The 16,719-nt window shown below is 41.4% G+C and overlaps 1 protein-coding gene across 1 annotated transcript; it reads left to right on the forward strand.

Moving 5' to 3' along the window:
- The first annotated feature begins 11,997 nt into the window (after positions 1–11,997).
- Positions 11,998–15,573, forward strand: LOC123167264 (signal recognition particle receptor subunit beta). Its single transcript, XM_044585089.1, has 6 exons — positions 11,998–12,290; positions 13,006–13,088; positions 13,777–13,863; positions 14,006–14,154; positions 14,367–14,498; positions 14,976–15,573. Exons 1-6 carry the CDS (start codon positions 12,161–12,163, stop codon positions 15,163–15,165), a joined length of 771 nt encoding a protein of 256 aa, XP_044441024.1. The 5' UTR covers positions 11,998–12,160; the 3' UTR covers positions 15,166–15,573.
- The last annotated feature ends 1,146 nt before the right edge of the window (positions 15,574–16,719 follow it).

Raw genomic sequence — 16,719 nt, forward strand, 5'->3', positions numbered from 1 at the left:
GGAAAAAAGGTGAAGATCGTGCTGCTCCATCAGATTCTACAGCCTGAAACATTAGCACTCAGGTCAAATGATTTGTGCTTCTATACATCTGATGGTGTTTTTATCTGCAAGGACTGTAAACTTTATGCCAACAGGCCTTTTGTTGTGATACAGCATTTATGCTGCTGCCAAAGGCTGCAATAATTATGACGCTATTTTTGTATAGTGTAGGTTTATCTTAGTAATGTATTCGGCCGAAAGCTTCGTAGGAGCCCAACATGCCAACATTCGTCGGGCCCATTCCAATTGGGCTAAAAATGATTATGGGCCGAAATTTGCATGTAGACCACTAAAAATATCTGGGCCTAAATCAGCATAAGATTTCATATTTTTCTGGTAGGCCTGTGCCCATAGTGGGCCTTTAATAGGCCTAAACATAATTTGGGCCCTCAATAACAATAGGCCGTTTACAGGTGTAAATATCTCGAGCCCATAAAAACATGGGCCTTTAAAAGACCGAAAGTGAGATTGGGCCCATTTACGATGCGGATCTTTCACACGCCGAAATTCGAACGGGCCGTAAATGCGCCGACCTAATACACCGGCCTTTAACAAGCCGAAAGTTCGGTCGGGATAGATTATCGTCATTTTTATATGGGCCGTTAATGGGCCCGATGTGACGTTTGGCCACATATGGCCCATGGATTTCGTCCGACGTTAACAGGCCGAAAATCACAACAGGCCGAAAGTGGCCCAAATCTATGGCGGGCCGCTAACAGGCCGAATGTCAGACATGGCCGAATATGACCCAAATCCTTCACGGTCGTTTCTGGGCCGAAAGTTTCAATGGCCTGTAAATGGGCCCAAATGAAGCAAGACCTTTAACAGGCCGAAAATACACCGAGCCGTAATTCGGCCCATATACTTAGTGGACTGTTAACGGGCCAGAAGTGATCATGGGCCACGATGATGACAAGTTTAGGACAGGCCGTTGACGGGCTGATTTGACACTAGCCGTACGGGCCTTAACTGAGAATGTTGGGCCTTTATCTGGGCCGGCCCATTATGGTCCGCAAAATCTCGCGGGCCTTTATCTGGGCTGGCCCATTATGGCCCGCAAAATCTCGTGGGCCTTTAGCTGGGCCGGCCCATTATGATACGAAAAATCTCGTGGGCCTTTTGCTGGGCTGGCCCATTATGGATCGCAAAATCTTGTGGGCCTTTAGTTGGGCCAGCCCATTTAAACTTTATGGGCCACTTTTGGGCCGGTCCACGTGTCAGCATATCATAGGCGCATCTCGCCCATTGGATGAGTGACACATGTGCCAACGCGGAGCTGACACGTGTTTCCGTCAGCCAATTAGAATTTTACACGTGGAAAATCCCCATTGGTCCTGGTTGTTAACGGGTTATCGGATCCAAAACCTGACCCGATAGCTTAACGGCATTCCGTTATGGTGGATTCCACGTGTCGGTTACCCTTGACGAAAGCACTTCTGTGACACGCGATTTATCGTCATGGAAGTGGACACTTCCATGATGATAATTTTGGTAATGTCATGGAACACTTCTATGACAGCACAGGTATGACTATCTTGATTCTGTCATAAATTTGTCATGGATGTACATGCATGACAGAAAACGTGACCTACTATGACAAACACGTATCATCACGGAAGTGTCTTTTTTTGTAGTGTTGGTAGGTGGAATTTGGTAAGGAAAAATTTATATAGTGTGCTGAAATTTACTGTCACTTGTTACTATGGAAAATAATCCTTTGAGGGGCTCGTTCGGGGTATATTCACCCCGACCAGTAGAGAAAAGAGTTGCTCCTCAACCTACTGAACCTACTGAAAATGTTTACTTTGAAATTCCTTCGGGTATGATAGAGAAACTGCTAGCTAATCATTTTACAGGAGATGGAACATTACATCCCGATATGCACCTAATCTGTGTGGATGAAGTTTGTGGATTATTTAAGCTTGCAGGTACGCCCGAGGATGTTATCAAGAAGAAATTCTTCCCTTTATCTTTGAAGGGAAAGGCATTGACATGGTTTAGGCTATGTGATGATATTGGATCATGGAACTACAACAGATTGAAATTGGAATTTCATCAGAAGTTTTATCCTATGCATCTGGTTCATCGTGATCGTAATTATATATATAATTTTTGGCCTCGCGAAGGAGAAAGTATCGCTCAAGCTTGGGGGAGGCTTAACTCAATGTTATATTCATGCCCCAATCATGTGCTCTCAAGAGAAATTATTATTCAAAAAATTTATGCTCGACTTTCTCTCAATAATCGCTCCATGCTCGATACTTCTTGTACTGGTTGTTTTATGATGAAGACTATTGAATTCAGATGGGATTTATTGGAAAGAATTAAACGCAACTCTAAAGATTGGGAACTCGACCAAGGTAAGGAATCAGGTATAACATCTAAGTTTGATTGTGTTAAATATTTTATGGATACCGATGTTTTTTGTGAATTTAGCACTAAATATGGACTTGACACTGAGATAGTAGCTTCCTTCTGTGAATCATTTGCTACTCATGTTGATCTCCCTAAGGAGAAGTGGTTTAAATATCATCCTCCCATTGAATTAAAAGTACTTGAACCTATTAAAGTTGAAGAAGAGACTATCACTTATAATGTTGATCCCCCTACCGCTTATATTGAGAAACCACCTTTCCCTATTAGAATAAAGGATCGTGCTAAAGCTTCAACTGTGGTTCGTAAGAGTAATGCTAGAACATCTACACCCTCTGAGAAAATTAAAGTTGAACCTAGTATTGCTATGGTTAAGGGTCTCTTGGTCGATAATATTGATGGGCATGTTATTTACTTTTGTAATGAAGCTACTAGAATTGCTAGACCCGATACTAAAAATAAACATAGACATGTTGTCGGCATGCCTGTTGTTTCTGTTAAAATAGGAGATCATTGTTATCATGGCTTATGTGATATCGGTGCTAGTGCGAGTGCAATACCTCATTCCTTATACAAAGAAATTATGCATGATATTGCACCTGCTGAGATAGAGGATATAGATGTTACAATTAAGCTTGCCAATAGAGATACTATTTCACCAATTGGGATTGTTAGAGATGTTGAAGTCTTGTGTTGGGAAGTTAAATATCCTACTGATTTTCTTGTTCTTGGTTCCCCACAAGATGACTTTTGTCCCATTATATTTGGTAGACCCTTCTTGAATACTGTTAATGCTAGGATAGACTGCGAAAAGGATACTGTTACTGTTGGTTTAGGAGATATGTCTCATTATTTTAATTTTGCTAAATTTCGTACACAACCTCATGATAAAGAATTGTCTAGTAAAGATGAAATTATTGGTCTTGCTTCTATTGTCGAGCCTCCTAATGATCCTTTAGAGCAATATTTGCTAGACCATGAAAATGATATGTTTATGAATGAAAGAAGGGAAATTGATGAAGTATTCTTTAAACAGGGACCTATTTTGAAACACAACTTGCCTGTTGAAATTCTAGGGGATCCTCCTCCACCCAAGGGTGATCCCGTGTTTGAGCTTAAACCATTACCTGATACTCTTAAATATGCTTATCTTGATGAAAAGAAGATATATCCTGTTATTATTAGTGCTAACCTTTTAGAGCAGGAAGAGGAGAAATTATTGAAAACTCTAAAGAAGCACCGAGCTGCTATTGGATATACTCTTGATGATCTTAAGGGTATTAGTCCCACTCTTGCCAGCACAAAATAAAATTGGAGAAAGATGCTAAACCGGCTGTTGATCACCAACGACGGTTAAATCCTAAGATGAAAGAAGTGGTAAGAAATGAAATACTAAAGCTTCTGGAGGCAGGTATAATTTATCCCGTTGCTGATAGTCAGTGGGTAAATCATGTCCATTGTGTCCCTAAGAAGGGAGGTATTAATGTTGTTCCTAATGATAAAGATGAATTGATCCCACAAAGAATTGTTACAGGTTATAGAATGGTAATTGATTTCCGCAAATTGAATAAAGCTACTAGAAAAGATCATTACCCTTTACCTTTTATTGATCAAATGCTAGAAAGATTATCCAAACATACACATTTTTGCTTTCTAGATGGTTATTCCGGTTTCTCTCAAATACCTGTGTCGAAAGAGGATCAGGAAAAGACCACTTTTACTTGCCCTTTCGGTACCTTTGCTTATAGACGTATACCTTTTGGTTTATGTAATGCACCTGCTACCTTTCAAAGATGTATGACTTCTATATTCTCTGACTTTTGTGAAAAGATTGTTGAGGTTTTCATGGATGATTTCTCCTTGTATGGAACTTCTTTTGATGATTGCTTAAGCAACCTTGATCGAGTTTTGCAGAGATGTGAAGAAACTAATCTTGTCTTGAATTGGGAGAAGTGCCACTTTATGGTTAATGAAGGTATTGTCTTGGGGCATAAAATTTTTGAAAGAGGTATTGAAGTTGATAAAGCCAAAGTTGATGCTATTGAAAAGATGCCGTGTCCTATGGACATTAAAGGTATAAGAAGTTTCCTTGGTCATGCCGGTTTTTATAGGAGGTTCATTAAAGACTTCTCAAAAATTTCTAGTCCTCTGACTAATCTCTTACAAAAAGATGTTCCTTTTGTCTTTGATGATGATTGTGTAGAAGCATTTGAAATACTTAAGAAAGCCTTGATTTCTGCACCTATTTTTCAGCCGCCTGATTGGAATTTACCCTTTGAAATTATGTGTGATGCTAGTGATTATGCTATAGGTGTTCTTCTAGGACAAAGAGTTGATAAGAAATTAAATGTCATCCAATATGCTAGTAAAACTCTAGACAGTGCCCAGAGAAATTATGCTACTACTGAAAAAGAATTTTTAGCAGTTGTATTTGCTTGTGATAAGTTCAGACCTTATATTGTTGATTCTAAAGTAACTGTTCACACTGATCATGCTGCTATTAAATATCTTATGGAAAAGAAAGATGCTAAACCTAGACTTATTAGATGGGTTCTCTTGCTACAAGAATTTGATTTGCATATTATTGATAGAAAGGGAGCTGAGAACCCCGTTGCAGACAACTTGTCTAGGTTAGAGAATGTTCTTGATGACCCACTACCTATTGATGATAGCTTCCCTGATGAACAATTAGCTGTCATAAATGCTTCTCGTACTGCTCCATGGTATGCTGATTATGCCAATTACATTGTTGCTAAATTTATACCACCTAGTTTCACATACCAGCAAAAGAAAAAGTTTTTCTATGATTTAAGACATTACTTCTGGGATGACCCACACCTTTATAAAGAAGTAGTAGATGGTGTTATTAGACGTTGTGTACCTGAGCATGAATAGGAACAGATCCTATGCAAGTGTCACTCCGAGGCTTATGGAGGACACCATGCTGGAGATAGAACTGCACATAAGGTATTGCAATCCGGTTTTTATTGGCCTAGTCTTTTTAAAGATGCCCGTAAGTTTGTCTTGTCTTGCGATGAATGTCAAAGAATTGGTAATATTAGTAGACGTCAAGAAATGCCTATGAACTATTCACTTGTTATTGAACCATTTGACGTTTGGGGCTTTGATTATATGGGACCGTTTCCCTCCTCTAATGGGTACACACATATTTTAGTTGTTGTTGATTACGTTACTAAGTGGGTAGAAGCTATTCCAACTAGTAGTGCTGATCATAACACCTCTATTAAGATGCTTAAAGAAGTTATTTTTTCGAGGTTTGGAGTCCCTAGATACTTAACGACTGATGGTGGTTCACATTTTATTCATGGTGCTTTTCGTAAAATGCTTGCTAAGTACGATGTTAATCATAGAATTGCATCTTCATACCATCCATAATCTAGTGGTCAAGTAGAACTAAGTAATAGAGAGATTAAATTAATTTTGCAAAAGATTGTTAATAGATCTAGAAATAATTGGTCCAAGAAACTTGATGATGCATTATGGGCCTATAGAACTGCATATAAAAATCCTATGGGTATGTCTCCGTATAAAATGGTTTATGGAAAAGCGTGTCAGTTACCTCTCGAACTCGAACATAAGGCATACTGGGCCATTAAAGAGCTCAATTATGATTTCAAACTTGCCGGTGAGAAGAGACTATTTGACATTAGCTCACTTAATGAATGGAGAACCCAGGCCTATGAGAATGCCAAACTGTTTAAAGAAAAAGTTAAAAGATGGCATGACAAAAGGATACAAAAGCGCGAGTTTAATGTAGGTGATTATGTTTTGTTATACAACTCTCGTTTAAGATTTTTTGCAGGAAAACTTCTCTCTAAATGGGAAGGTCCTTACGTTATCGAGGAGGTCTATCGTTCCGGTGCCATAAAAATCAACAACTTCGAAGGCACAAATCCGAAGGTGGTGAACGGTCAAACAATCAAACATTATATCTCAGGTAATCCCATAAATGTTAAAACCAATGTTATTGACACCGTAACCCCGGAGGAGTACATAAGGGACACTTTCCAGAACGTTTCAGACTCCGAAAAGGAATAGGTATGTGATACGGTAAGTAAACCGACTCCAAAATAGTTCTAATAGCAATTTTTCTCTGTTTTGGAATATTTAAGAAAATAGGAAAATAAGAAGTAGTCCGAAAGGGACACGAGGCATCCACAAGGGTGGAGGGCGCGCCCCCTGCCTCGTGGGCACCTCGTGTGCCCTCCGGACTCCGTTTTCTTGCACGATACTTCTTTCGGTCGGTAAAAATTCATTATATAATCTCCCAAGGTTTTGACCACCGTACCACGCAAATATCTCCTGTTTTTGTTTCGAGCTATTTTCTGCCAGAGTTTTCAAGGCCAGGCATCATGTCGTCCCCCTCCTCCAACAACGCAGGCGACGATGCTTGGCTAATGAAGATAGAGGTGAAGAGAGAAGAACTTGGGGAGACAAACAAGGGTGATAAGATCAAGAAGGCCACGGAGGATCAAGCTCCGCCAGCAGAAGAAGAAGACATATCCTTCAACCTCACTATAACCATCTTACCCCTATTGAAATAGAAGCTTTCAAGATGATTGAAATAGTTCGGGTGCAAAACAAGTATCTCACTCGTGAAAATATTTTGTTGCAAGAATACATCACTGCACTCAAGGCCATTATCCGCAAATTGGAAGATCTCCTACGCTCGATGTGTGACACGACTTCATCAACAACTCCACCATCTTCTTCACCACCTCCGAAGAAGGAGAACTAAGTATCGGGTATGGCCACTCCCCTTGGCAACTGCCAAGCTTGGGGGAGGTGCACTGGTATCGTATCACCATCACACTTCTATCTTTACCGTTTTCTTAGTTCGGTCCTTATAGTAATATCTTGATCTAGTAGAATAAAGTTTTAGTATGATCTAGTTTTGAGCTTTGCTTTATGATCCTTCTATGTAATCGAGTTCGTGAGCTATATATAATAAAGATTAGTTTTGAGTCGAGGGCTTTGCTATCTTGCTATGATCTTGAGGGAATAAAAGAAAGAATAAAAAGAAATAAAAATATAATATTGATCTTATGGAGAGTAATGATTTCACATATAAAGAGTATGATGAATAAAAATTGTTGAGAGTTGACAAACATAGTTTTGGTCATCGTTGCAATTAATAGGAAGTAATAAAGAAAGAGAGGTTTTCACATATAAATGTACTATTTTGGACATCTTTTATGATTGTGAGCACTCATTAAAATATGACATGCTAAAAGGTTGAAGTTGGACAAGGAAGACAACGTAATGGGTTATGTTTTCTTACATCCGAAATAAATTATATTGTCATGGATCATCCAACATGTTGAGCTTGCCTTTCCCCCTCATGCTAGCCAAATTCTCTGCACCAATTAGAGATACTACTTGTGCTTCCAAATATCCTTAAACCCGGTTTTGCCATGAGAGTCCACCATATCTACCTATGGATTGAGCAAGATCCTTCAAGTAAGTTGTCATTGTTGCAAGCAATAAAAAGTGCTCTCTAAATATGTATGCTCCATTAGTGTGGAGAAAATAAGCTTTATACGAGCTTGTGATATGGAAGAAATAAAAGCGACGGACTGCATAATAAAGGTCCCTATCACAAGTGGCAATATAAAGTGACGTTCTTTTGCATTAAGATTTTGTGCATCCAACCATAAAAGCACATGACAACCTCTGCTTCCCTCTGTGAAGGGCCTATCTTTTATTCTTGTCTTATACCTTATACAAGAGTCATGGTGATCTTCACCCTTCCTTTTTACACTTTATCCTTTGGCAAGCACTATGTGTTGGAAAGATCCTGATATATATATCCAATTGGATGTGGGTTTTCATAAAGCATTATTGTTGACATTACCCTTGAGGTAAAAGGTTGGGAGGCAAAACTATAAGCCCCTATCTTTCTCTGTGTCCGATTAAAGCTTCATACCCATAAGTACTGCATGAGTGTTAACAATTGTGAAAGACTAAAAGATAGTTGAGTATGTGGACTTGCTGAAAAGCTCTTATATTGACTCTTTCTGATGTTATGATAAATTGCAATTGCTTCAATGACTGAGATTATAGTTTGTTAGTTTTCAATGAAGTTTCTGATTCATACTTTACATTGTGAATAGATAGATTGTTACTTTAGCATAAGAAATCATATGACAATATATATATATATATGTGTGTGTGTGTGTGTGTTGCTATTTTAAGAATGAACATGATGCCCTCATGTCCGTATTTTATTTTATCGACACCTCCATCTCTAAACATGTGGACATATTTTTCGATATCGGCTTCTGCTTGAGGACAAGCGAGGTCTAAGCTTGGGGGAGTTGATACGTCCATTTTGCATCATGTTTTTTATACCGATATTTATTGCATTATGGGCTGTTATTACACATTATGTCACAATACTTATGCCTTTTCTCTCTTATTTTACAAGGTTTACATGAAGAGAGAGAATGTCGGCAGCTGGAATTCTGGGCTGGAAAGGGAGCAAATATTAGAGACCTATTCTACACAACTCCAAAAGTCCCGAAACTCCACGAAAGTCAGTTTTGGAATATATTAAAAATATCAGGCGAAGAAAGCACCAGAGGGGGGCCACCCACCATCCACGAGGGTGGAGGGCGCGCCCCCTGCCTCGTGGGCCACCTAGCAGCCCCCGATGCCCATCTTCTGGTATAAGGTGTCTTCTGCCCTGGAAAAAATCATAAGCAAGCTTTCGGGATGAAGCGCCGCCGTCACGAGGCGGAACCTGGCGAAACCAATCTAGGGCTCCGGCGGAGCTGTTCTGCCGGGGAAACATCCCTCCCGGAGGGGGAAATCGTCACCATCGATCCTCTCATTGGGGGGGGGGGTCAATCTCCATCAACATCTTCACCAGCACCATCTCCTCTCAAACCCTAGTTCATCTCTTGTATTCAATCTTTGTCTCAAAACCTCAGATTGGTACTTGTGGGTTGCTAGTAGTGTTGATTACTCCATGTAGTTGATGCTAGTTGGTTTATTCGGTGGAAGATCATATGTTCAGATCCTTTATGCATATTAATACCCCTCTGATTATGAACATGAATATGATTTGTGAGTAGTTTACGTTTGTTCCTGAGGACATGGGAGAAGTCTTGTTATAAGTAGTCATGTGAATTTGGTATTCGTTCGATATTTTGAATGTCGACTACATGACACTTCACCATTGTTTGGGCAAAGAGGAAGGCATTGGGAAGTAATAAGTAGATGATGGGTTGCTAGAGTGATAGAAGCTTAAACCCTAGTTTATGTGTTGCTTCGTAAGGGGCTGATTTGGATCCACATGTTTCATGCTATGGTTAGGTTTAACTTAATTCTTCTTTCGTAGTTGCGGATTCTTGCGAGAGGGGTTAATCATAAGTGGGATGCTTGTCCAAGGAAGGGCAGTACCCAAGCACCGGTCCACCCACATATCAAATTATCAAAGTAACGAACGTGAATCATATGAGCATGATGAAAACTAGCTTGACGATAATTCCCATGTGTCCTCGGGAGCGTTTTCCTTTATATAAGAGTTTGCCCAGGCTTGTCCTTTGCTGCAAAAAGGATTGGGCCACCTTGCTGCACCTTGTTTACTTTTATTACTTGTTACTCGTTACAAATTACCTTATCACAAAACTATCTGTTACCGATAATTTCAGTGCTTGCAGAGAATACCTTACTGAAAACTGCTTATCATTTACTTCTGCTCCTCGTTGGGTTCTACACTCTTACTTATCGAAAGGACTACGATAGATCCCCTATACTTGTGGGTCATCACTTCTCATTGATCAATTCCTGGAAGAAGGCATCCTTGAGGTTGCTTCTCGTAGGACCGTAAACGGTGGTGAGCTTGAAGGTTGTGGCCGAGGAAACAATCGTGACTTTGCAGGAGAGGTAGAAGTTGCCAATGCACACATCCTTCACATCCACGACACTCTCGCCCCATAGCAGCAGGATGCCACCGTGAGTGCCTAAGGCTGGGCGCTGGGCAAAGTTCTGTAGTCTGTGGCCACCAAGGAACGAAGCGACGAACTGGTCGACAAGCTCCAGTTTGGTCTCTTGAAGACAGACTATGTGGCATGGAGTAGCAGTGATCATTTCTCTGATAGTTGCTCGACGATCTGGGCAATTTAAACCTCGTACATTCCAGTTGAGGATACCAAGATTTTGTTCTAACATGGATAACCTAAGTTACAATGGGGATGGAGTTGTATGGAGCACACAGGCATCCAGCGACTGGCACTAGCAGTTTAGGAAAACTAAGAGAAAGCTTACATACCTCGCCAAGGCAGCAGAGAGCAGTCATCAACATGGACAGCTGCAAACAGGCGTACAGACACACATACGTAGAAGTTGTATCTATCATGGAAAGAGGAGGACGTCTACAACGTGGGTCTAGAGGCTGCTCCATCACGCCGCCTCACCGGCCACATCTGCGCTTGTTCCCAAGAGCTCGGTTCCCGCCTGTCCACCGTGCTCGAGCAGTGCAGCGTCAAAAGCATTCGCTAGGTCGTAGTCGAGGTTAAACAGAGCCCGTAGAGCTGACACTGTGATATCAGGCAACTGGACTTGGAACATGGCCACAAACTTGCCGATGGCCTCCTCGGTGACTTGCTGCCCTTCGTCAATGACCCCCATGCGCTGGCACAACATCTTCTCATCAAGCTTGGCAATTGGCAGCTTTCTCTGCTTGGCCTGGAGACGCGGACTAGAGCAGTTGAGGTTGAAGCCCACCACTCCAGCCAGAGTCTTTCTTCTCTTCGTTGGCGGTCGTGGCCTTGGCGATTGCCTCCCAAGCCTATTCCTCAAGTCGATAGGCATGGGTGCGCTGCTACCTGTTGCCTGCGTGTTGCCGCTGCTTTTCACGTCCTGTGATTGGGATTTCATGTAGTTGGCAGAAGATTTGATCATGATTTGTATGGAGAAGTATACAGGAGTAGGGGCCACTAGAAACCAAACTGGGCTTCGTTTGGTCTTCCCGTACGGTGGATGGATTATGAAGGGCCCCTCATTTGGTATTCCAGTATAGTGGGTGCATGCCACACAACCTGATAGAAGAAATAGAGGTGACATGGCTTAAGGCGGGCGTATATACTTTTTTCCGAGGTGGTAGATTTGCTTAGGTGGATGGTTGCATGTTGATTGATACCGTGGATAGCCTGCATGTCAAGAAAAATAGGTTAATGGGGATGAACTATTTATGTATTATAGACGCGCCATGCGTGGACCTTAAAGCGAGCACAACCCGTTTGTAAATGGGCCGTCATGGGCCATGCCATGCATACACGTTTAATGAGGGCGGGCCATGCTGGGTTATGCCTGCCCATTTCATCAGGTCTAGATAGAACTTCTTGAATTACACATAAACAGTGATGCTTATAGTTTAGCTAACTTTTCTCTTTCTTTAGCCCGGGGACGCTATTTGTGGCTTGCTCATCCCCCTCTTCGTAACCCACATATTGTGGTATTTTTTGATGAATAAAGTCTTTTCATCCCTTAAAAAAACACGCAAACTTCTTTTTTCTGTGTCTCAATTTTATTTTTATTTTTCCTCCCAGCCTCCCCCTTTCTCCTCCCGTGCGAAAACCCTCGACTCGTCGTCCTCCTCTCGCTTCTCCTACCTTCCTTCTAGAAACCTCCCCTCCCCTCCCCTCCCCCGAGATCTCCCGGCGCCACACAGCTGCTCCCTCCGCCACCACCTCGCCCTCTCCTTCCCTGTGCTTGCGCGACGATGGACGAGTGGGTTCGCCAAGCGGAGGCGTGGGCAGGCCAAGCAGAGCACTGGATCCGCCAGCAACCCCCGGAGCAGATTTACGTCGCGGTCGCCGTGATTGCGGTGACGATTCTGGTGCTGGTCGCAGGTGAAATGCCAAGCCTAACCTTCTCCTCGCATTCTACCTCTGCCCCTGAGTCCCGCGATATCCTGTTTGCTGTTAGGAAACCTAGGTAGATGTGGCAGGTAGTAACGGGGAACTGGCTTGAGTACGCTTGCAAATATTCCTGGAAGCATTTTATGTGTGATAGTTGTCCCTTTTGTTTCACGTATTAACTAGCTGGGGATCTGGAGTGAGTGACCAATTTTGTAGTTAGCTGTAGTTGTATTGACACTGGGTTCAAATTGTGGTTGGAGCACAGTCGAGTCCATGCCTTGGATCATGCGGAGAACTGAACTAACTTGAGTGGAAGCAGAGATACTGAAAGCTCCAGTTAAATTTCAGACTTCAGCTGATTATGATACATGTGCCTTGTAGAATGATAATACTGTAAGATGTTACAATTAACGAGTTCTTAGTTGTCAGGGCATCTGACAATGACATTATAATATGTGTGGCGATAAAAAAAAGGAGGCACTAGTGTTTCTTAATCTGGAGATAAGTTATATTCAAAAGTGTGACTTGATTACTCCTCATTAATGTCTTAGTGTACATAATGGGTGCACCCAAAGATGTAAAATGTCTTGCTGTATTCATTATGCTTGTTTAGGTTTCTGCTTTTGTGATATAGAATTTCATTGGTACTACTGTATTTGTGTAGTAATTAACATGCAGTTGCTCTGTATGTTTGGTTGTTTAACAGCTTCTTGTCTGAAATCATCGAAACCGAACACCATAGTTCTATCCGGGCTTAGTGGCAGCGGCAAAACTGTTCTTTTCTATCAGGTATCGTTCCAATTCTGTATGTGGTCCTCTTTCTTTTGTGCATCCCATTATCTAGTGATACAACTATTCAACTCCTCATGGATTGACATGGTATCATAAAGTATGACAAGAGTAATGGCCATGCATGCCTTGCCTCACAAACTTGATTGCTGCTGTTTGTCTCTCTGTGTTGTAAGTTTTAGAAGTTAGGCCTAACAGGTGTTACTCTGACAGAGGGCTTGGTTTCAAAACTGACATCCGGTGTCTGATTTGCCAATGATTTTTTTGATCTAGCATTTGTGAATTGACATGGATTTCGGTTTTCTGATTTGGTAAAAAAGATGGGGCATTTGTATATGACTAACACCGAGTATAATGTTATGATAGTATCTAGTTTGCAATTTGCTCTTGTATATGCTTCCTTTGACGCAATTTGTTCAGTAGCTTATAACATGTCCTTTTAGCTGAATTTCCACTCAGGTTGTGTTGGTGCCATACTGTTATCTGTCGTGCATCTCTTGCCTTGCCCCCTTGATTTTACTGTATATATGATTTTATATAGTGCATGCCTGCACGGCAAGATTTTGGAGAACAAAGACTACTTTACATTTCCTTTTTTTAGTTTTAGTTATCTTTCCAATGGAGGAATTACACAGTTTCTTTGTATTATCTTTTGGTTTTGTGCTAATTTTCCATCTCTCGTCTTTAGCTTCGCGATGGGTCATCACATCAGGGAACTGTGACTTCGATGACACATAACAATGCTACATTTGTGCTGCACTCGGAGCTGGAAAGGGTTAGAACTTTCTGGAGATGAATCCCTGCTACACCTTGATATTAATATAACTATGTAGAATCAAGGCTACTGTTTTCTTATAGAAACATATATTTGCTGACTGCAAGATTTTTACTTGACTTTGTTCCCTTCCACTCAACAGAAAGGCAAAATAAAACCTGTTCATGTTATCGATGTTCCTGGTCATGCAAGGCTGAAATCGAAGCTTGATGAAGTCCTGCCTCAGGCAGCTGGGGTTGTTTTTGTCGTCGATGCTCTAGATTTCTTGTCTAGCATGCAAGCTTCTGCAGAGTAATTTTGCTGACCTACTTTCTGTTATTTGGTGTTGATTGGAAAATTTGATGGTGTCCAATTTCGCAAACTTTGATCGCCAACCCAATCATATGCTGTATTCAAACTAGGAGTGTGGCTAGGACCTTATTTCATATTCAAACATGTATAAAGATGTTTGATCTGATGCAGTTCGTACCGCCTGACAGTTTTCTCTTTAACTCTCACGACAGGTACTTGTATGACATTTTGACGAAGGCAACTGTAGTGAAGAAAAGGATTCCTGTTCTGATATTCTGCAACAAGACAGATAAAGTTACAGCTCACTCAAAGGAGTTCATCAAGAAGCAGTTGGAGAAAGAAGTGTATGTTTCATTTTTCATATTCAACGTTGTTGCATGGTTGGAACTTAGAATGCATCATCTTGGGTTGGCGTGTTTAATAATTCTGTGAATTTATAGGTATTGGCTAGATTAGTACTGCAACTTGAATGTATTTGTTTGTTTTTGTGTATATTATGCTGCAAAAAATGTTTACATACATGTATATTCTATCCATATTTCCGTGATCCTGGTACAATTGAGGTCGCTCTGTAAATTCTGTGAATTATAATGTATTGGCTAGATTAATACTGCAGCTTGAATGTATTCGTTTGTTTTTTGTGTATGTTATGCTGCCAAAAAGCTTACATACATGTATATTCTACTCATATTTCCCTGATCCTGGAACAACGGAGGTCACTCTGTAATCACTCATATATCTTGAAACACCTGTGAGGGAGCATAACAGAACCATTTGCATTGACCGACTGACACAAACTTGTGCTAATTTTTTATTTGTAGAAACAAGCTCCGGGAATCAAGGAACGCCATATCATCCGCTGACATCAGTGATGAAGTCCAACTTGGGTTACCTGGAGAGGCATTCAACTTCAGCCAGTGTCAGAACAAGGTGATAGTTGATGAAGGTGCTGGTCTGACTGGTGATGTTTCAGCAGTTGAGCAGTTCATCCGCGAGTATGTGAAGCCATAGATTGATCTTTCATCCCATCGTCATAGTAGTGACTGTGTTTCTGCACAAGTGTAATCTGATCTGTGACTAATTTTTGCCCGACGAAAGAAGGAAAAGTGGGAAACCATCAGCATCACCCCCTCCCATTAGATCTACTGTTGTCCTGACTTGACTTTGTGAGACATAGAAAATTGCATTGGTAGCTTCTGACGAACGTTTGAGGTTCAGAACCTGATCTGTTATAGAAATATCGTTGAACATTACCATGTTGTTATGTATTCCTTCAGCCATGACTCGCTAGTCATCTGCTGGCTATCTCAGAGCAGCTGCAATGTTCTGAATTCAGAATTGTATGGTGTGGCTTCGTGCTTAACCTTTATGATGGCCATGCCTGTGGAATGTTATGCTCCTGAACTACTGTTCCAATCAGATTAGCTGAAAGTTTTTGTGAATTTTGGTGAAATATATACTTATCTTTGCAAATAATTTGTATGCTTTCGTCTTAATTTTTTTGAATGGCCAGAAATGAGCTTGATATCATGAATTGGGCTTATAGATAAAAAATGTCTCGAATACAATGTTGTTACTTTTATTGAGAATAGATGGTCATGATGCATAAGGAGCCAAATTTGCAAGGACATGCTTCTTTGTTTAGCATTTAACTTCCCATGTTTCGTGCCAGCAAGCAGGTTTGTGGTCGAAAATCCATGGGCATGTAACTTTGAGTAAAGTAGGCTTTGCTTCATTTTTGGGGGGTTCAGTACCGTAGCATGGGCACCTTCCTAGTTTTCCTACAAAATCTAGTGCATGAAAACTGTCGTGGAATTGTCACGGCAGATGTCCTCATGCAAGGACTTAGTCGTGGAGCCATCGCAATTAGGAAGCTTAAAGGGGTTAAACGGGACAAAAGGACACGAGTGTTATACTGGTTCGGCCCCTTACGGTGAAGGTAAAAGCCTACTCCAGTTGAGGTGGAATTACTTAGGGTTTCGATGACCAGGGAGCTAAACCGCTATGCCTGGTTATCGATCTGATGTTGCTTGTCCTGAACCGCCGCCGGGTCGTCCCTTTATATAGAGAGGGTAACGCCCAGACGGCTCTCAGAGTCCCGGCCGGCTCATAAACAATGTCCGGCTTAGACTCTTAACTATTCTTGCCTTACACTACAAGTCACGCCATAACGGCGGTTTAACACTACGGGCCTTAAGTCGCCTCTGGGCCTTAAGCTCCCTACTAAACCGCCATCCTTAATCTGTCCTTGGGCCTCTGAATGAAGAGCTGTCGGAACGTAACCCGGCTCATCCTGGGCGGGTTACACCAGTAGGTATATCCTCAACATTAGGCCCCAGATTGATTTGAACCGGTTCATGTCAATCTTCAATACCTTAAGAGAAAATCTTCCGGCTTCTGGTTGCGCGAAGGTTATAACCCGCCATGACGTCATCTTCTGGATTCTTGGTAACCCGTCGTGACATCATCCGCCATTAATGCATGTTCTGCCCAACGTATCTCAACGGATCCTTATCTTTATTAACTATCCCGCAAATCGAGGCGCCTCTGTAGCTGGATAATCAT

This window comes from Triticum aestivum, chromosome 7D (assembly GCF_018294505.1).
Source record: "Triticum aestivum cultivar Chinese Spring chromosome 7D, IWGSC CS RefSeq v2.1, whole genome shotgun sequence".
Classification (NCBI taxonomy): domain Eukaryota; kingdom Viridiplantae; phylum Streptophyta; class Magnoliopsida; order Poales; family Poaceae; genus Triticum; species Triticum aestivum.

Excerpts from the sequence above, each read along its gene's own strand:
- LOC123167264 (XM_044585089.1), top strand. The coding sequence starts at position 12,161 with ATGGACGAGTGGGTTCGCCAAGCGGAGGCGTGGGCAGGCCAAGCAGAG. Across the intron at positions 13,864-14,005 it reads TGCACTCGGAGCTGGAAAGG|AAAGGCAAAATAAAACCTGT; the intron begins GTTAGAACTTTC and ends TCCACTCAACAG. Across the intron at positions 14,499-14,975 it reads AAGCAGTTGGAGAAAGAAGT|AAACAAGCTCCGGGAATCAA; the intron begins GTATGTTTCATT and ends TTTTATTTGTAG.